The 18,027-nt window shown below is 36.3% G+C and overlaps 2 protein-coding genes and 3 non-coding genes across 5 annotated transcripts; 3 read left to right on the top strand and 2 right to left on the bottom strand.

Annotated features, from left to right (window-relative positions):
• Positions 1-434: 434 nt before the first annotated feature.
• Positions 435-1,348, top strand: LOC124209307 (endocuticle structural glycoprotein SgAbd-3-like). Its single transcript, XM_046607251.1, has 3 exons — positions 435-505; positions 593-786; positions 864-1,348. The coding sequence occupies exons 1-3, from the start codon at positions 497-499 to the stop codon at positions 1,117-1,119; spliced, it is 459 nt and encodes a 152-aa protein (XP_046463207.1). The 5' UTR covers positions 435-496; the 3' UTR covers positions 1,120-1,348.
• Positions 1,349-1,493: 145 nt separating this feature from the next.
• LOC124209306 (calcium-activated chloride channel regulator 4A-like) lies at positions 1,494-5,661 on the top strand. Its single transcript, XM_046607250.1, has 13 exons — positions 1,494-1,866; positions 1,934-2,240; positions 2,334-2,511; positions 2,581-2,689; positions 2,771-2,883; positions 2,963-3,077; positions 3,149-3,370; positions 3,432-3,707; positions 3,777-4,028; positions 4,117-4,417; positions 4,479-4,598; positions 4,663-4,911; positions 4,982-5,661. Exons 1-13 carry the CDS (start codon positions 1,681-1,683, stop codon positions 5,461-5,463), a joined length of 2,910 nt encoding a protein of 969 aa, XP_046463206.1. The 5' UTR covers positions 1,494-1,680; the 3' UTR covers positions 5,464-5,661.
• A 149-nt stretch (positions 5,662-5,810) lies between these two features.
• Trnak-uuu lies at positions 5,811-5,883 on the bottom strand. The gene has a single exon. It is a non-coding gene; the product is annotated as a tRNA-Lys (tRNA).
• Positions 5,884-6,172: 289 nt separating this feature from the next.
• Positions 6,173-6,245, bottom strand: Trnak-uuu. Its single transcript has one exon. It is a non-coding gene; the product is annotated as a tRNA-Lys (tRNA).
• Positions 6,246-6,717: 472 nt separating this feature from the next.
• Trnam-cau lies at positions 6,718-6,790 on the top strand. The gene has a single exon. It is a non-coding gene; the product is annotated as a tRNA-Met (tRNA).
• Positions 6,791-18,027: the final 11,237 nt, after the last annotated feature.

Below are 18,027 nucleotides of genomic sequence, written 5' to 3'. Positions count from 1 at the left end.
ATATCTATTCCTGTTATGCACTGGAACAAAATGAGACCTTAAAAAATCTCAAGGATGCGCACAGTTAAAAGAGAAAGTAAAGCGATTGCATCCTCCCGTATATAGTTTAGGCGTGTAATCAAATAAAAACAAAACTATAAAGATTCCGAGAATCAGGAACTGAGTTCTCAAAACCGCTCATCCGCCTTGTGCGCGCAAGGCTTAATGGAAATGTGCTTTATGCCCATAACGTGTGTACAAGTAAACCCGTTTTTTTGAAGTATAGTATAGTACTTTCACTCGCGTCTGTTATATACGGAACAGAGTCACGGGGTGTGTTTGCTGACCTCCATGGGGATGAGAAGATGACTCGATCTAGTCGTGATCCTGAAGATCACGAACAATCTCCCAATGAAATCGACAAGCGCGCGGTATAAAAAGACCAAGGAAGATGAGCCAATGGTATCACACTCTCCTGTCTCCTCTCCAAGACAACTTCAATAATCCTCATCAAAAAATGAAATTCGTAAGTTGATTTAACTATATAAAGAAATATTTCGCATCGATTCAAAATTTAACTGTGAGCTTTTTTCAAACACTTTTCATTCTATAGATTATTCTGTTCGCCTTTTTGGCCGTGGCTTTGGCCGCACCCCAGCGTCGCCCCCAGAGTACTTTGACTGCCCCACGCCGTCCTCAAGCTTCACCCCAAGCGCAGCGTCCAGGAATCAAAACTCCGGAGGGAGAACCCATTGCCATTATCTCATCCAACAGCGAAATGAACGCCGATGGCAGCTACTCTTTCGAGTAAGTAATTTAATGTTTATTACCAACTACATCACATCTGTCTAAAATTATCCAATAATGAATTCAAAATTTTATAGTTTCGAGTCTGCTGATGGCACCAGAGTCCAGGAGAGCGGAAACCAAAAGAAAGTCGGACCTAAACCCGAGGATATTGGCACCGTTTCCAGGGGCTCTTACTCTTACACTTCTCCGGATGGCGTTGTCCTCTCCATCAACTGGACCGCCGATGAAAATGGATTCCAGGCCGCTGGCGATCACCTGCCCACTCCTCCCCCGATGCCCGAACACGTCGTCAAGATGCTCGCAGACTTGAGAGCTCGCGGACTCCTGTAAACTACTCTGCCCATCATCATCCCCGTTCCCAGTGAAATCCCATTCTCTTTTTGTAAAGGAATAATTTCAATCGTTACCTGAATACTTTTTCTTCGATGTAAAAAATTTCAGACTTGAAGTTCATTTGAATAATTCTGCAATCAAGACTCAAGAGTCAATTAAGTTCTTAATTTCAATGATCACTAGATAAAATGTCTTCTTATCAATTACAAGACAAAATAACAAATTCGATATCGTTCAACTATTTTAAAATCAGGTTTTAACATTGTCATGAAAGGCAATTTTGCATCAAAGATAGATGGACGCCGTTCCCATCCCCTCAATGTAAACGAGATAAAAGATACCGTTCAGGCGATAAGCCGAGTGGTGACAGTACTTAAGTTGATCTAGAAATAGTTCAAACGACACTTGGATTTTGTGTCGCTCCACTAATCCCCATTGATTAAAACGATTGATTTATATCTAAAAATTGCATCTCTTTTCCTATCGGTCGTAAATAACTGTTTAGCACAAGTGCCATTCATCAAGTGCTGCTGACTACTGATTCGCTGTCGGAGGAAAATGGAGAAGCGCAATACTGGATTAAGTTTCCTCGTTATTCTGGCCCTGGCTTTAGTCCTACCCGCCACATCGGATGTGACGTCATCTTACGTCACTCTGACCAGAGATGGCTACCAAAACGTTGTCGTTTCCATCGAAGAAAACTCCGGATTTGCCAGCTGCCAGGAAGGACTCGACACCGTCAAGGTAAAAATTGCCAAGTATTAAGTATAAACTCGACAGCATTGCCAACCCTTGTGCGTTATATGAGCAGGAAATGATTCGAAACACTTCCAAGAGTTTCGCTCAAGCCCTGGAACGGCCGGCTTATTTTGGCAACGTCACCATAATCTTTCCCGACTCCTGGGCGGCCAATCCTCTTTGCAGTCCGCTGCTGACGTCAACCAATGTCAGCGACTTGCCGTGGGCCAGGAGACACCGTGCCGACATCCGGATAACGCCGGATCACTTGGTCTTTGGATGGCAGCCGCACTCGTTCCAGTACGGCCTGTGCCAACAGTCCGGCCTCCCCATCAATGTGCCATCGTCATTTCTCACTAGCGACACCGTTTTAGCCAAAGGTAAAATAAAAAAACAAGTGATAAATTCATTTATCTCCCCGGACTTCCTCGTGTTGAAATGGCTAGCAATCTAAGATGGTTGCGTAATTTTAGGAACGAGAATGGCTCGAGAATGGGCTCATTATCGTTACGGTGTGTTCGACGAGGGCGGAATGCCAAGCGACCAACGTCACCCGTCCGGTTATTTGACGTACCAAACAGAAAGTTCCGACAAGATTTTGCGACCCAATACTTGCTCAGATCTCAAAACGCCCGCCGGAAGCTGGAGCAGGTATATATTCATGCAATTTTTGTTATAATGGATGGCGATAAAAAAATGGAAATCAAATATTTGTTGCAGTGAAAATTGTCAATCGACTTCAATTGCCGACTCCACTTGCGAATTCGTCGCTGATGTCTACAATCCGGACATCCGGTCATCGCTGATGTATCGCCCGGATTTGGATCACGTAATAATTTTTACAAGCGGGAGAAACCATCTATTTTGAATGCTGTAAAAAAAAAGTTGAAGTTATGTTGTCTGCCTGTAGATGGAGAAGTTCTGTACCAAGGAAAATCACGATGACAGCTTGCCGAGCAAACTCAGTTATCACTGCGGCCGTCTCAGCGCCTCCGAAGTCATTTACAAGCACTCTGATTTCAAGTAAGAAAAAAACAACTTTTTAAACTCTGTCAAATAGAATCAAGAATTTTGTGACAATTTTTGAATGATTTAAATTTAGTCCCGTAGTCACGCCGGCTAACACTTCGGCCGATATCACGTTCAACGTTATCCAGAACCCGTTCAGCGGCTACCACGTCGTCCTGGATATGGCGTCATTCAAGGACGCGAAATCGGTAATCGAATTGATTTGATGTCTTCAATTATAACTTTAGCGAATGAACTTAATTCTGTCCGTTTGCGTTAGTTTGAGACGGCCAGATCGTCTCTGATGCAATTCATCAGTTTCCTTTTGGATCCCATTTGGTTATCCGTCGACGTGTACAATGGGTACAATGTCATCGAGTTACAACCGCCAATGGTGCTGGACAGGTTCATCAAAAACGAGTTGTTGGTCAAAATAGCATCTTTGGAATACGTCGGTAGCAGTACCGATAAATTTGGCGATGCTCTCTCAAGAGCTCAATCGGTATAGATATAATTGTCAATTTGAAATGGGTTGGAAAATAATTTCATTCGATTTTTAACAGAGAGCCTATAGCGGGCAGGACGTCATCATTTTAACGGCCGTTCAGACTTTTTCAAGTCTGAGCACTTGGGTCAAGTCGTACGATGATAACAAAGTCAACGCCCATCTCGTTCATTTCGGAGTGTCGACGACCAAGGTGGACATCGCCCAGCTGACTCGTTACGGCAGTTCGAATTTCGTGCCGAATATCATCAACAACCGCGCAATGAGTGCCTACTCATGGGCTGTCAATATCCTTCAGTCCATTTACGGGAAAACGAGAACTCACCGAGCTAAAGTAATATCAAATCAAATTTTAATTCTCTTATCAATCGATAAACTCATTTTTATATTTTGATTTGATTAGATTTTTGAGCAGTCTGTCGTTCACGATTCGTCCTCCGACTTGAACAAGACGGGAACTTTTTATCTGGACAGCCCAGCGTCCAGGTTGCTGGTTTCGCTCTACTCCCTCGACGCCGATAACGATGCCGTCTACGTCAGATCGTTCACCCTCATCCAACCGAACGGACTGAGAAACGACACAATGGACGTAGCAATTTCTTTCGATGATTTCTATACATTTACCTTGGAATCTGCACTTGAACCCCTTCCTCAGGTAAATTCGAATTTGAATTTCGAAAACTCTGAAATTCGCAGTGAAAACAAGTAATTTTTTATTCATTTAATTTTTATTTTCTTTGCAGGGTCTGTGGCGTTTTGAAATCATTTTTGTAAAGTCCACTTCCAGCCTGCCGGATAAACGACTGGATATCTGGGCTGAATCTGCCAATTCGTCCCAAATCCAGCTGCGGACGTGGAACAGCGCCCTGGATAATCAGCCGTTAGATTTCACTAAAGCACCGGTCGGCCTCTACGCCCAGCTGACGCAGGACAACAAGCCAATTCGAGGAGCCAATGTCTCGGCCTTCGTCTACGTCAGCGACAGTACCGGATCGACTTCCAGTTTGCTGGCCGAAATTCCTTTGATGGACGAAGGAATTTCAGGTATAACTCCAAAAGTTCCAGCAGCGCTGAATTGTTAAATCATTTATACCCTTATTATTAGATGTGACGTCCGGTGACGGAATCTATTCCGGTATCATGACCAAGCCGTCGAATTCCTCTTTCTCCTATTCCGTCTATTACCGGGCGTACGGCGTCAACAGCTTGGCCGAGGTCGACAATGGTAACCTAACCCAATTAATTGCCATTCGAACTGAAAACTTAATTTCAAACTTGTCTTTTTGTAGGAGTGTACAGCCGACAACCGACGACCGGAAGTGTGATCCCGATGTCGGATCCTGTTCCGGCCGCCATCCAATTCAACCGTTTCGAATACGGGCCGAGCTTTCAATTGACGTCTGTTTCAACCAACGGAGTCGACCTGATCCCACCGCAGCGCATCACCGATCTGACCATCCTCTCCTACGATTCGTCCAGCAGGACGGCCATCCTTGGATGGACCGCCTCCAAAGACAATTACGGAACGAGCGATTTCGGTCCATGCTTAAATTTCTCTCCATATTAATTTTCCCAAATAATTATATCCGATTGATTTTTTCTATCCAGTTACATATTACCGGCTGGAACGATCCATCGATACGCGAGAAACCGTAACGACGGACTATCCATCTCTTGCCATAGTGGACGGAACAGTGAATTTGACGGTCCAGGTGCCTTCCGTCAACGAGGGCGAGTACGTCAAGTATCGGGTGCAGGGCCGGGACTCTTCGCTCAATTACGGCGAAGTTTCCAACGTCGTCTCGTTGGCCGGCCCAGCTCCTTCGACCGGCGGATTATCCACGGCTGGACTGTGGGCCATCATTGGCACTTTCATCGCCCTGGTTGTCATCATCCTCGTCATCGTCCTCATCCGCTGTTGCTGCCCAGTCGAAGCCAAGCGCAGAAAGCGACAGATGCGCAATCTGTTCTCGTCCAACGACTCAGCGACCAGACGGGCGGAAGACACGCCAGTCCCCATATTCCTATCGCCGTCAGCACCAACCTTCCAGCAATTGCAATCGTCGGAAAATATTAGACTCCCCGATTAGACTTTAACATCTCATCAAAGAAGCACAATAAAAAAAGAAAGTATACATCTTTCTCCTTCATAGTTCCCAATCCCGATTCCCAGTGAAATTCCATTATCTTTTTGTACGTATAATTTCAATCGCTACTCAAATTTTTTTTCGATGTCAAGTCATGAGAATACGTGATTTCTGTAAGCAAAAATAAACCAAGTTCTTTTCACTGATCGCTAGACGCTCCTAAATCACTCCTCTCTACCTTCGATCAACATTTCTTTGCAAACCATAAGAAAAAATAGCAAATTTGTTTCTTTCATATCTTAAAAGCACATTTAAGCATTTTCTTTAATTGCAATTTTACAAAACGTAACCGCCCGATAAGGGACTTGAACCCTTGACCTCAGGATTAAAAGTCCCGCGCTCTACCAACTGAGCTAACCGGGCTACGGATTTAATCAAAATTGTGTTAGTTCCATATCACGTCAATTATTAAATGATGACCTTTGCCACTGATGTATTACGAGAATACACGATTCTGTAAGCAAAAGTCTCCCAAGTTATTTTCACTGATCGCTAGACGGTCCTAAAACACTCCTCCACCTTCAATCTACATTTCTTCTCATGTTTTCTTTGCAAACTGCCAAACCATAAGAAAAAATAGAAAATTCGTTTCTTTCAGATCTTATTAGCACATTTTAGCATTTTATTTAATTGCACTTTTACAAAATATAACCGCCCGATAAGGGACTTGAACCCTTGACCTCAGGATTAAAAGTCCCGCGCTCTACCAGCTGAGCTAACCGGGCTACGAATTTCCTGAAATTGTGTTAAAATCGTATCACGTCAAATCAAATCAAATGATGACTTTTGCCACTGATTATTACGCATTGAAATTTCCTTTTTTTCCCCTTTATTTATTTTTTTTCTTTTCTTTTTTTATTTGCTCATATGAGTTGCGCAACCCTTGGATAGATTTCTTCTACAAGACTACAACAGCTAGCATAATCATTGAGGCAACTTGGTCATTTCACATTTGCGTTTACTTAAAGGCTCCCGTGCAAACAGCCGCTTCGCTTTTTTACGCCTACTGACCCTATAAAGGAGAGTTTACGTCATACTTGTGTACAAGGAAATAAGTGGGCCGGTATTAATCAGTGAGGGAGAGTTCTCTGGCGTGTTGGTCAAAAACCTGAAAGGTTGAAAGTTCCGTTTGTTAGTTTCCTAAAACAGACTACAAACAAATAATGTTTCATACTCAGCTGGAAAATTAGTATACAAGCCTCGATAGCGCAGTAGGCAGCGCGCGAGTCTCATAATCTCGAGGTCGTGAGTTCGAACCTCACTCGGGGCATTATTTTACGACTATGGCATCGTTAAAGTTGAATGCATCATGTTATATTACCGTCATATCTTTCCTAAAATCCTAAATGAACTGGCATATTTTTTTTCGTTTATAATTCGAACAAAGTCGGATGCGGATTGCGGATGTCAGGTCACAGCGCCCCTAGCGGCCTGATAATAATAAGGCATCAGGATGAAAACAGACGTAAATTTGTTTTCAGATCCGCATGTATTGCACGTGGTGTTGCACTTGCGAGTTTTTTTTAGCAGCAAGTTGAGGGAGGAGTAGATCATGATTCATGAATTTTTATTTTTTGAATTGTTACTAATAACGAGGTCGAAGATTAAGGAGAAATCAAAATGAGTAATAATTCTGATGAGAACAATGGTAGTGAAAAGTTTCCTGGAATAAAGCTTCGAAAATTTCTGCAATAATTTTTTTGATTTCAAGATATTACGGTCACACCACAGGCTTAGTACTCAACACCAAAATGAAAACTAAATCTCAAAAGATTCAGGGGAATGTCCTCTATTACCTAGGTCCAAAATATTGAAAGACCAAAATAAATTTCAAAAAGTTTGTTCATTTGAAGTTTTTTCTGCCATCAATTTTGTGATTTCAAGACTTTACGGCCACATCACAGGCTTAGTACTCAACACCAAAATGAAAACTAAGTCTTAAAAGGTTCTGGGGAATGTCTTCTATTATCTAGGTTGCAAATATTCAAACACCAAAATGAATTTCAAAAGTTATGAGAATGTGTTTTTTTTTCTGCAATAATCTTTGTGATTTCAAGACTTTACGGTCATACTACAGGCTTAGTACTCAACACCAAAATAGAAACTAAGTCTCAAAAGGTTCAGGGGAATGTCTTCTATTACCTAGGTCTCAAATATTGAAACACCAAAATAAATTTCAAAAGTTATGTGCATTTGAAGTTTTTTTTTTCAATAATTTTTGTGATTTAAAGACTTTACGGTCACCCTACAGGCTAAGTACTCAACACCAAAATTAAAACTAAGTCTCAAAAGGTTCAAGGGAAAGTCTTCTATTACCTAGGTCTCAAATCTTCAAACACCAAAATAAATTTCAAAAGTTATGAGCATTTGAATTTTTTTCTGCAATAATTTTTGTGATTTCAAGACTTTACGGTAACACCACAGGCTTAGTACTGAAAGCCAAAATGAAAACTAAGTCTCAAAAGGTTCTGGGGAATGTCCTCTATTACCTTTGTCCAAAAAAACACCAAAATAAAAACTAAGTCTCAAAAGGTTCTGGGCAATGTCTTCTATTATCTAGGTCCCAAATATTCAAACACCAATATAAATTTCAAAAGTTATGAGCATTTGCATTTTTTTCTGCAATAATTTTTGTGATTTCAAGACTTTACGGTCACACCACAGGCTTAGTGCTCAACACCAAAATGAAATCGAAGTGTCAAAAGGTTCAGGGGAATGTCCTCTATTACTTTTGTCCAAAATATTGAAACATCAAAATAAATTTCAAAAGTTATGTTCATTTGAAGTTCTTTCTGCCAACAATTTTTTGATTTTACGGTCATCTCACAGGCTTAGTACTCAACACCAAAATAAAAACTAAGTCTCAAAAGGTTTAGGGGAATGTATTCTATTACCTAGGTCTCAAATCTTCAAACACCAAAATAAATTTCAAAAGTTATGAGCATTTGAATTTTTTTCTGCCATAATTTTTGTGATTTCAAGACTTTACGGTCACATCACAGGCTTAGTACTCAACACCAAAATGAAAACTAAGTCTCAAAAGGTTCGGAAGAATTTCTTCTATTACCTAGGTCTCAAATATTGAAACACCAAAATAAATTTCAAAAGTTATGTTCATTTGAAGTTTTTTCTGCCATCAGTTTTGTGATTTCAAGACTTTACGGTCACATCACAGGCTTAGTACTCAACACCAAAATGAAAACGAGGTCTCAAAAGGTTCTAGGGAATGTCTTCTATTATCTAGGTCCCAAATATTCAAACACCAAAATAAATTTCAAAAGTTATGAGCATTTGAATTTTTTTCTGCAATAATTTTTGTGATTTCAAGAATTTACGGTCACACTACAGGCTTAGTACTCGACACCAAAATAGAAACTAAGTCTCAAAAGGTTCAGAGGAATGTTTTCTATTATCTAGGTCCCAAATATTCAAACACCAAAATAAATTTCAAAAGTTATGAACATTTGAATTTTTTTTCTGCAATAATGTTAGTGATTTCAAGACTTTACAGTCACACCACAGGCTTAGTACTCAACACCAAAATGAAAACTAAGTCTCAAAAGGTTCATGATAATGTCCTCTATTACCTAGGTCAAAAAAATTCAAACACCAAAATAAATTTCAAAAGTTATGAGCATTTGAATTTTTTTTCTGCAATAATTTTTGTGATTTCAAGACTTTACGGTCACATCACAGGCTTAGTACTCAACACCGAAATGAAAACTAAGTCTCAAAAGGTTCAGGGGAATGTCCTCTATTACCTATGTCAAAAATATTGAAACACCAAAATAAATTTCAAAAGTTATGTTCATTTGAAGTTCTTTCTGCAAACAATTTTTTGATTTCAAGACTTTACGGTCACATCACAGGCTTAGTACTCAACACCAAAATTAAAACTAAGTCTCAAAAGGTTCTGGGGAATGTCTTCTATTATCTAGGTCCCAAATATTCAAATACCAATATAAATTTCAAAAGTTATGAGCATTTGAATTTTTTTCTGCAATAATTTTTGTGATTTCATGACTTTACGGTCACACCACAAGCCTAGTGCTCAACACCAAAATAAAATCTGAGTCTCAAATGGTTCAGAAAAATTTCCTCTATTACCTTTGTCCAAAATATTGAAACACAAAAATAAATTTCAAAAGTTATGTTCATTTGAATTTTTTTTCTGCCATCAATTTTGTGATTTCAAGCCTTTACGGTCACACCACAGGCTTAGTACTTAACACCAAAATAAAAACTAAGTCTCAAAAGGTTAAGGGGAATGTCTTCTATTACCTACTTCTCAAATATTCAAACACAAAAATAAATTTCAAAAGTTATGAGCATTTGAATTTTTTTTCTGCCATAATTTTTGTGATTTCAAGACTTTACGGTCACATCACAGGCTTAGTACTCAACACCGAAATGTAAACTAATTCTCAAAAGGTTCGGAAGAATGTCTTCTATTACCTAGGTCTCAAATATTGAAACACCAAAATAAATTTCAAAAGTTATGTGCATTTGAAGTTTTTTTTTTGCAATAATTTTTGTGATTTCAAGACTTTACGGTCACACTACAGGCTTAGTACTCAACACCAAAATGAAAACTAAGTCTCAAAAGGTTCAAGGGAAAGTCTTCTATTACCTAGGTCTCAAATCTTCAAACACCAAAATAAATTTCAAAAGTTATGAGCATTTGAATTTTTTTCTGCAATAATTTTTGTGATTTCAATACTTTACCGTCACACCACCGGCTTAGTACTCAACACCAAAATGAAAACTAAGTCTCAAAAGATTCAGGGGAATGTCCTCTATTACCTAGGTCCAAAATATTGAAACACCAAAATAAATTTCAAAAGTTATGTTCATTTGAAGTTTTTCTGCCATCAGTTTTGTGATTTCAAGACTTTACGGTCACATCACAGGCTTAGTACTCAACACCAAAATGAAAACGAAGTCTCAAAAGGTTCTAGAGAATGTCTTCTATTATCTAGGTCCCAAATATTCAAACACCAAAATAAATTTCATAAGTTATGAGCATTTGAATTTTTTTTTTGCAATAATTTTTTGATTTTAAGACTTTAAGCTCACATAACAGGCTTAGTACTCATTACCAAAATAAAAACTAAGTCTCAAAATGTTCTGGGGAATGTCTTCTATTATCTAGATCCCAAATATTCAAACACCAATATATAATTTTCAAAAGTTATGAGCATTTGAATTTTTTTCTGCAATAATTTTTGTGATTTCAAGACTTTACGGTCACATCACAGGCTTAGTACTCAACACCAAAATGAAAACGAAGTCTCAAATAGTTCTAGAGAATGTCTTCTATTATCTAGGTCCCAAATATTCAAACACCAAAATAAATTTCAAAAGTTATGAACATTTGAATTTTTTTTCTGCAATAATGTTAGTGATTTCAAGACTTTACAGTCACACCACAGGCTTAGTACTCAACACCAAAATGAAAACTAAGTCTCAAAAGGTTCATGATAATGTCCTCTATTACCTAGGTCAAAAAAATTCAAACACCAAAATAAATTTCAAAAGTTATGAGCATTTGAATTTTTTTTCTGCAATAATTTTTGTGATTTCAAGACTTTACGGTCACATCACAGGCTTAGTACTCAACACCGAAATGAAAACTAAGTCTCAAAAGGTTCAGGGGAATGTCCTCTATTACCTATGTCAAAAATATTGAAACACCAAAATAAATTTCAAAAGTTATGTTCATTTGAAGTTCTTTCTGCAAACAATTTTTTGATTTCAAGACTTTACGGTCACATCACAGGCTTAGTACTCAACACCAAAATTAAAACTAAGTCTCAAAAGGTTCTGGGGAATGTCTTCTATTATCTAGGTCCCAAATATTCAAATACCAATATAAATTTCAAAAGTTATGAGCATTTGAATTTTTTTCTGCAATAATTTTTGTGATTTCATGACTTTACGGTCACACCACAAGCCTAGTGCTCAACACCAAAATAAAATCTGAGTCTCAAATGGTTCAGAAAAATTTCCTCTATTACCTTTGTCCAAAATATTGAAACACAAAAATAAATTTCAAAAGTTATGTTCATTTGAATTTTTTTTCTGCCATCAATTTTGTGATTTCAAGCCTTTACGGTCACACCACAGGCTTAGTACTTAACACCAAAATAAAAACTAAGTCTCAAAAGGTTTAGGGGAATGTCTTCTATTACCTACTTCTCAAATATTCAAACACAAAAATAAATTTCAAAAGTTATGAGCATTTGAATTTTTTTTCTGCCATAATTTTTGTGATTTCAAGACTTTACGGTCACATCACAGGCTTAGTACTCAACACCGAAATGTAAACTAATTCTCAAAAGGTTCGGAAGAATGTCTTCTATTACCTAGGTCTCAAATATTGAAACACCAAAATAAATTTCAAAAGTTATGTGCATTTGAAGTTTTTTTTTTGCAATAATTTTTGTGATTTCAAGACTTTACGGTCACACTACAGGCTTAGTACTCAACACCAAAATGAAAACTAAGTCTCAAAAGGTTCAAGGGAAAGTCTTCTATTACCTAGGTCTCAAATCTTCAAACACCAAAATAAATTTCAAAAGTTATGAGCATTTGAATTTTTTTCTGCAATAATTTTTGTGATTTCAATACTTTACCGTCACACCACCGGCTTAGTACTCAACACCAAAATGAAAACTAAGTCTCAAAATGTTCTGGGGAATGTCTTCTATTATCTAGATCCCAAATATTCAAACACCAATATATAATTTTCAAAAGTTATGAGCATTTGAATTTTTTTCTGCAATAATTTTTGTGATTTCAAGACTTTACGGTCACATCACAGGCTTAGTACTCAACACCAAAATGAAAACGAAGTCTCAAATAGTTCTAGAGAATGTCTTCTATTATCTAGGTCCCAAATATTCAAACACCAAAATAAATTTCATAAGTTATGAGCATTTGAATTTTTTTTTTGCAATAATTTTTTGATTTTAAGACTTTAAGCTCACATAACAGGCTTAGTACTCATTACCTAAATAAAAACTAAGTCTCAAAATGTTCTGGGGAATGTCTTCTATTATCTAGATCCCAAATATTCAAACACCAATATATAATTTTCAAAAGTTATGAGCATTTGAATTTTTTTCTGCAATAATTTTTGTGATTTCAAAACTTTACGGTCACACCACAAGCCTAGTGCTCAACACAAAAATAACATCTGAGTCTCAAATGGTTCAGGGGAATTTTTTTTCTATTATCTAGGTCCCAAATATTCAAACACCAAAATAAATTTCAAAAGTTATGAGCATTTGAATTTTTTTTCTGCAATAATGTTTGTGATTTCAAGACTTTACGGTCACACCACAGGCTTAGTACTCGACACCAAAATAGAAACTAAGTCTCAAAAGGTTCAGAGGAATGTTTTCTATTATCTAGGTCCCAAATATTCAAACACCAAAATAAATTTCAAAAGTTATGAGCATTTGAAATTTTTTATGCAATAATGTTTGTGATTTCAAGACTTTACGGTCACACCACAGGCTTAGTACTCAACACCAAAATGAAAACTAAGTCTCAAAAGGTTCAGGGGAATGTCCTCTATTACCTAGGTCCAAAATATTGAAATACCAAAATAAATTTCAAAAGTTATGTTCATTTGAAGTTCTTTCTGCCATCAATTTTGTGATTTCAAGACTTTACGGTCACATCACAGGCTTAGTACTCAACACCAAAATGAAAACGAAGTCTCAAAAGGTTCTGGGGAATGTCTTTTTTTATCTATGTCCCAAATATTCAAACACCAAAATAAATTTCAAAAGTTATGTTCATTTGAAGTTCTTTCTTCCATCAATTTTGTGATTTCAAGACTTTACGGTCACATAACAGGCTAAGTACTCAACACCAAAATAAAAACTAAGTATCAAAAGGTTTTGGGGAATGTCTTCCATTATCTAGGTCCCAAATATTCAATCACCAATATAAATTTCAAAAGTAAAGAGCATTTGAATTTTTTTCTGCAATAATTTTTTTGATTTCAATACTTTACGGTCACACCACAGGCCTAGTGCTCAACACCAAAATGAAATCTAAGTCTATAGAAAGAAGGTTTGATAGAAAATCTTCCAGGAACTGAAAATCACCACTTCAATGAATTTGAAATGACCATTCTGATTGTCTGTCTGATTGTAGGAAAGTGTTACAGTCTTTGTCTTTAGTTTAGTCTTTAGTTTAGTCTTCGTTGTGAAAGTCTTTAAAATCAATAAATCTTTTAATACATGCATTAAGGAAAAGAAATAGATATAATGATTGATAGAAAATCTTCCAGGAACTGAAAATCACAACTTCAATGAATTTGAAATGACGATTCTGATGGTTTTACAAATTTAAAGGGTTTCCTTGTTACAGGATATGTTAATCGATGTCCAATACACTATTTCAAGTCTTTAAAATCAATGAATCTATTAAGACATGCATGAGGGAAAATAAATAGAAATAAGGGTTGATAGAAATCTTCCAGGAACTCAAAATCACCACTTCAATGAATTTGAAATGACGATTCTGATTGTTTTAAAAATTTCAAGGGTTTCCTTGTTACAGGATATGTTAATCGATGTTCAAGACACTATTTCAAGTCTTTAAAATCAATGAATCTATTAAGACATGCATGAGGGAAAAGAAATAGAAATAAGGGTTGATAGAAAATCTCCCAGGAACTGAAAATCACCACTTCAATGAATTTGAAATGACGATTCTAATTGTTTTACAAATTTCAAGGGTTTTTCTGTTACAGGATATGTTAATCGATGTCCAATACACTATTTCAAGTCTTTAAAATCAATGAATCTATTAAGACATGCATGAAGGAAAAGAAATAGAAATAAAGTTTGAAGAAATAACAAAAAAACGTCCCAAACATCTAGCATGAAATATTTCCTAATCGTGGTGGAGACCTTTCCTATCACATGTAATGGTATTTTTCGTGTTTAATCAGTGTAGAATACTCTATTTTACAATAATTATAAGAGAAAACTCATTACATGTGACAGGTTGCATTGGTGTTGAAGAAATACCAAAGAAACGTCCTAAACATCTAAACTGAAATATTTCCAAATCATGGAGGAGACCTTTCCTATCACATGCAATGGTATTTTTCGTGTTGAATCAGTGTAGAATACTCTATTTTACAATAATTATAAGAGAAAAAACTAATTCCATGTGACAGGTTGCATTTTTGTTGAAGAAATACAAAAAAACGCCCCAAACATCTAGCCTGAAATATTTCCAAAAAAAGGTGGTGGAGACCTTTCCTATCACATGTAATTGTATTTTTCGTATTGAATCAGTGTAGAATACTCTATTTTACAATAATTATAAGAGAAAACTCATTTTATGTGACAGGTTGCACTGGTGTTAAAGAAAAAACAAAAAAACGTTCCAAACATCTAGCTCGAAATATTTACAAATCGCGATAGAGACCTTTCCTTTAACATATAATGGTATTTTTCTTGTTGAATCAGTGTAGAATACTCTTTTTTACAATAATTATAAGAGAAAACTCATTATATGTGAAAGGTTGCACTTGTTTCAAGAAAAAACAAAAAAACGTTCCAAACATCTAGCCTGAAATATTTCAAAATCATGGTGGAGACCTTTTCTATCACATATAATAGTATTTTTCGTGCTGAATCAGTGTACAATACTCTATTTTACAATAATTGTAATATAAAACTCATTATATGTGACAGGTTGCACTGGTTTTGAAGAAAAAACAAAAAAACGTCCCAAACATCTAGCATGAAATATTTCCTAATCGTGGTGGAGACCTTTCCTATCACATGTAATGGTATTTTTCGTGTTTAATCAGTGTAGAATACTCTAGTTTACAATTATTATAAGAGAAAACTCATAACATGTTACAGGTTGCATTGGTGTTGAAGAAATACCAAAAAAACGTTGCTAACATCTAGCCTGAAATATTTCCAAATCGTGGTGGAGACCTTTCCTATTATATGTAATGGTATTTTTTGTGTTGAATCAGTGTACAATACTCTATTTTACAATAATTATAATATAAAACTCATTATGTGTGACAGGTTGCACTGGTGTTGAAGAAAAAACAAAAAAACGTCCCAAACATTTAGCCTGAAATATTTCCGAAACGTGGTGGAGACCTTTCCTATCACATGTAATGGTATTTTTCGTGTTAAATCAGTGTAGAATATTCTATTTTACAATAAATATAAGAGAAAACTTTTTACATTTGACAGGTTGCATTGGTGTTGAAGAACTACCAAAAAAATTTGAGAATTTGATTTTCAACCATGAATAACTTTTGAAATCCAATCGGGTAATAGAATATTTACCCCCCTACGTATTACGGGCACTCCCTTAAAGGTTTTACCGTTGAATTATCGGTTTGGGTAACGCGAATTTCGACCGTGGCACACTCCGAAAGTATTGAAATCGTAACACGAAAAGTTCAACAAAAAATGATGAAAAAAGATTTTCAAACAAGGATAACTTTTGAAATCCTATTGGGTAATTGAATATTTACCCCTCTCTGTATTATAGACAATACCTTGAAGGTTTTAATGTTGAATATGTTTTTGGGTAACGTGGATTTCGACAATGGCACACTATGAAAATATTGAAATCGAAACACGAAAATTTCTCCAAAAAATGATGAAGTAGATTTTCAACCATAAATAACTTTTGAAATCCTATTGGGTAATGGAATATTTGCCCCTCTACGTATTATGGACACTCCCCTGAAGATTGTTAAATTAACTTTTCGTTTGGGTAACGTGGATTTAGACCGCGGCACACTATGAAAATCTTGAAATCGTAACACGAAAATGTCAACAAAAAATGATGAAAGCAGTTTTTCAACCATGAATAACTTTTGAAATCCTATCGGGTAATGGAATATTTGCCCCTCTACGTATTATGGACAATCCCCTGAAGATTTTTAAGTTAAGTTTTCGTTTAGGTAACGTGGATTTCGATCGTGGCACACTCCGAAAGTATTGAAATCGTAAAACGAAAATTTAAACAAAAAATGATGAAAACAGATTTTCAAACATGAATAACTTTTGAAATCCTATTGGGTAATTGAATATTTACCCCTCTACGTATATTGGACACTCCCCTGAAGGTTTTAAAGTTGAATTTTTGTTTAGGTAACGTGGATTTCGACCGTGGCATACTCCGAAAGTATTGAAATCGTAACACGAAAATTTAAACAAAAAATGATGAAAAAAGATTTTCAAACATGAATAACTTTTGAAATCCTATTGTGTAATGGAATATTCAATACCTTGAAGGTTTTAATGTTGAATCGTAACACGAAAATGGCAATACACCTTTTAAAGACAGTTGAATCTAGGAATTTATAAAAATATTCATGAAGGAATAGAAATAGAAACAAAGGTTGACAGAAACTCTTCCACGAGCTGGGAAACGCAACTTCAATGAATTTGAATTTGATATATTTATGGTTTTGCTTATTCCGATTGTTTCTTTCTTACAGGATGTGTTAATTGATGTCCAATACACCATTTAAAGACAGTTGAATCTATGAATTCATAAAAATATTCATGAAGGAATAGGAATAGAAACAAGGGTTTACAGAAACTCTTCTATGAGCTGGGAAACGCCACTTCAATGAATTTGAATTTGATATATTTATGGTTTTGCTTATTCCAAGTGTTTCTTTCTTACGTGTGTTAATTGATGTCCAATACACCATTTAAATACAGTTGAATCTAGAAATTCATAAAAATATTCATGGAGGAATAGAAATAGAAACAAGGGTTGACATAAACTTTTTCACGAGCTGGGAAACACCACTTCAATGAATTTGAATTTGATATATTTATGGTTTCTCTTATTCCAAGTGTTTCTTTATCACAGGATGTGTTAATTGATGCCCAATTCACCTTTTTAAGTCAATTGAATCAATGAATTCATAAAAAAAATCAGGAAGGAATAGAAATAGAGACAAGGGTTGACAAGCGTAATTGAATATTCGCCTCCCTACGTATTATGGACACTCCCCTGAAGGTTCTAAAGTTAAATTTTTGTTTGGGTAACGCGGATTTTGACTTTGGCACTCTCCGAAAGTATTAAAATCGTAACACGAAAATATCAACAAAAAAATTAAAGTAGATTTGCAAACATGAATTACTTTTGAAATCCTATTGGGTAATTGAATATTCCTCTCTCTACGTATTATGCACACTCACTTGAAGGTTTTAAAGTTTATATTTTTTATGTAACGTGGATTTCGACTGTGGTACACTCCGAAAGTATTGAAATCATAACACGAAAATATCAACAAACAAACAAGGAGGAGGAGGAGGAGGAGGAGGAGGAATATTAGGAGAAGTAGGAGGAGCAGGAGGAGGTTTATTAGAGGAGGAACATGAGGAGGTATATTAGGACTCCTAATCTCCCTCCAGTCCCTACTAAACCCCTTTGTTTCAGAAAAACGTTGGGGGAGAGTAAGCAATTCCGTAGACCCGGCAG

Source organism: Daphnia pulex, chromosome 12 (genome assembly GCF_021134715.1).
Source record: "Daphnia pulex isolate KAP4 chromosome 12, ASM2113471v1".
Taxonomy (NCBI): Eukaryota; Metazoa; Arthropoda; class Branchiopoda; order Diplostraca; family Daphniidae; genus Daphnia; species Daphnia pulex.
Note: the sequence above shows the minus strand (reverse complement) of the source record. Positions and strands in the feature narration are given on the sequence as shown.

What these genes read in the sequence shown, in the direction of transcription:
- LOC124209307 (XM_046607251.1), top strand. An exon ending in GATGGCAGCTACTCTTTCGA is followed by an intron (nt 787 to 863) that starts GTAAGTAATTTA and finishes AAAATTTTATAG; the next exon opens with TTTCGAGTCTGCTGATGGCA.
- LOC124209306 (XM_046607250.1), top strand. Translation starts at nt 1,681, where the DNA reads ATGGAGAAGCGCAATACTGGATTAAGTTTCCTCGTTATTCTGGCCCTG. An exon ending in CTCTCTCAAGAGCTCAATCG is followed by an intron (nt 3,371 to 3,431) that starts GTATAGATATAA and finishes GATTTTTAACAG; the next exon opens with AGAGCCTATAGCGGGCAGGA. An exon ending in CGAGAACTCACCGAGCTAAA is followed by an intron (nt 3,708 to 3,776) that starts GTAATATCAAAT and finishes TGATTTGATTAG; the next exon opens with ATTTTTGAGCAGTCTGTCGT.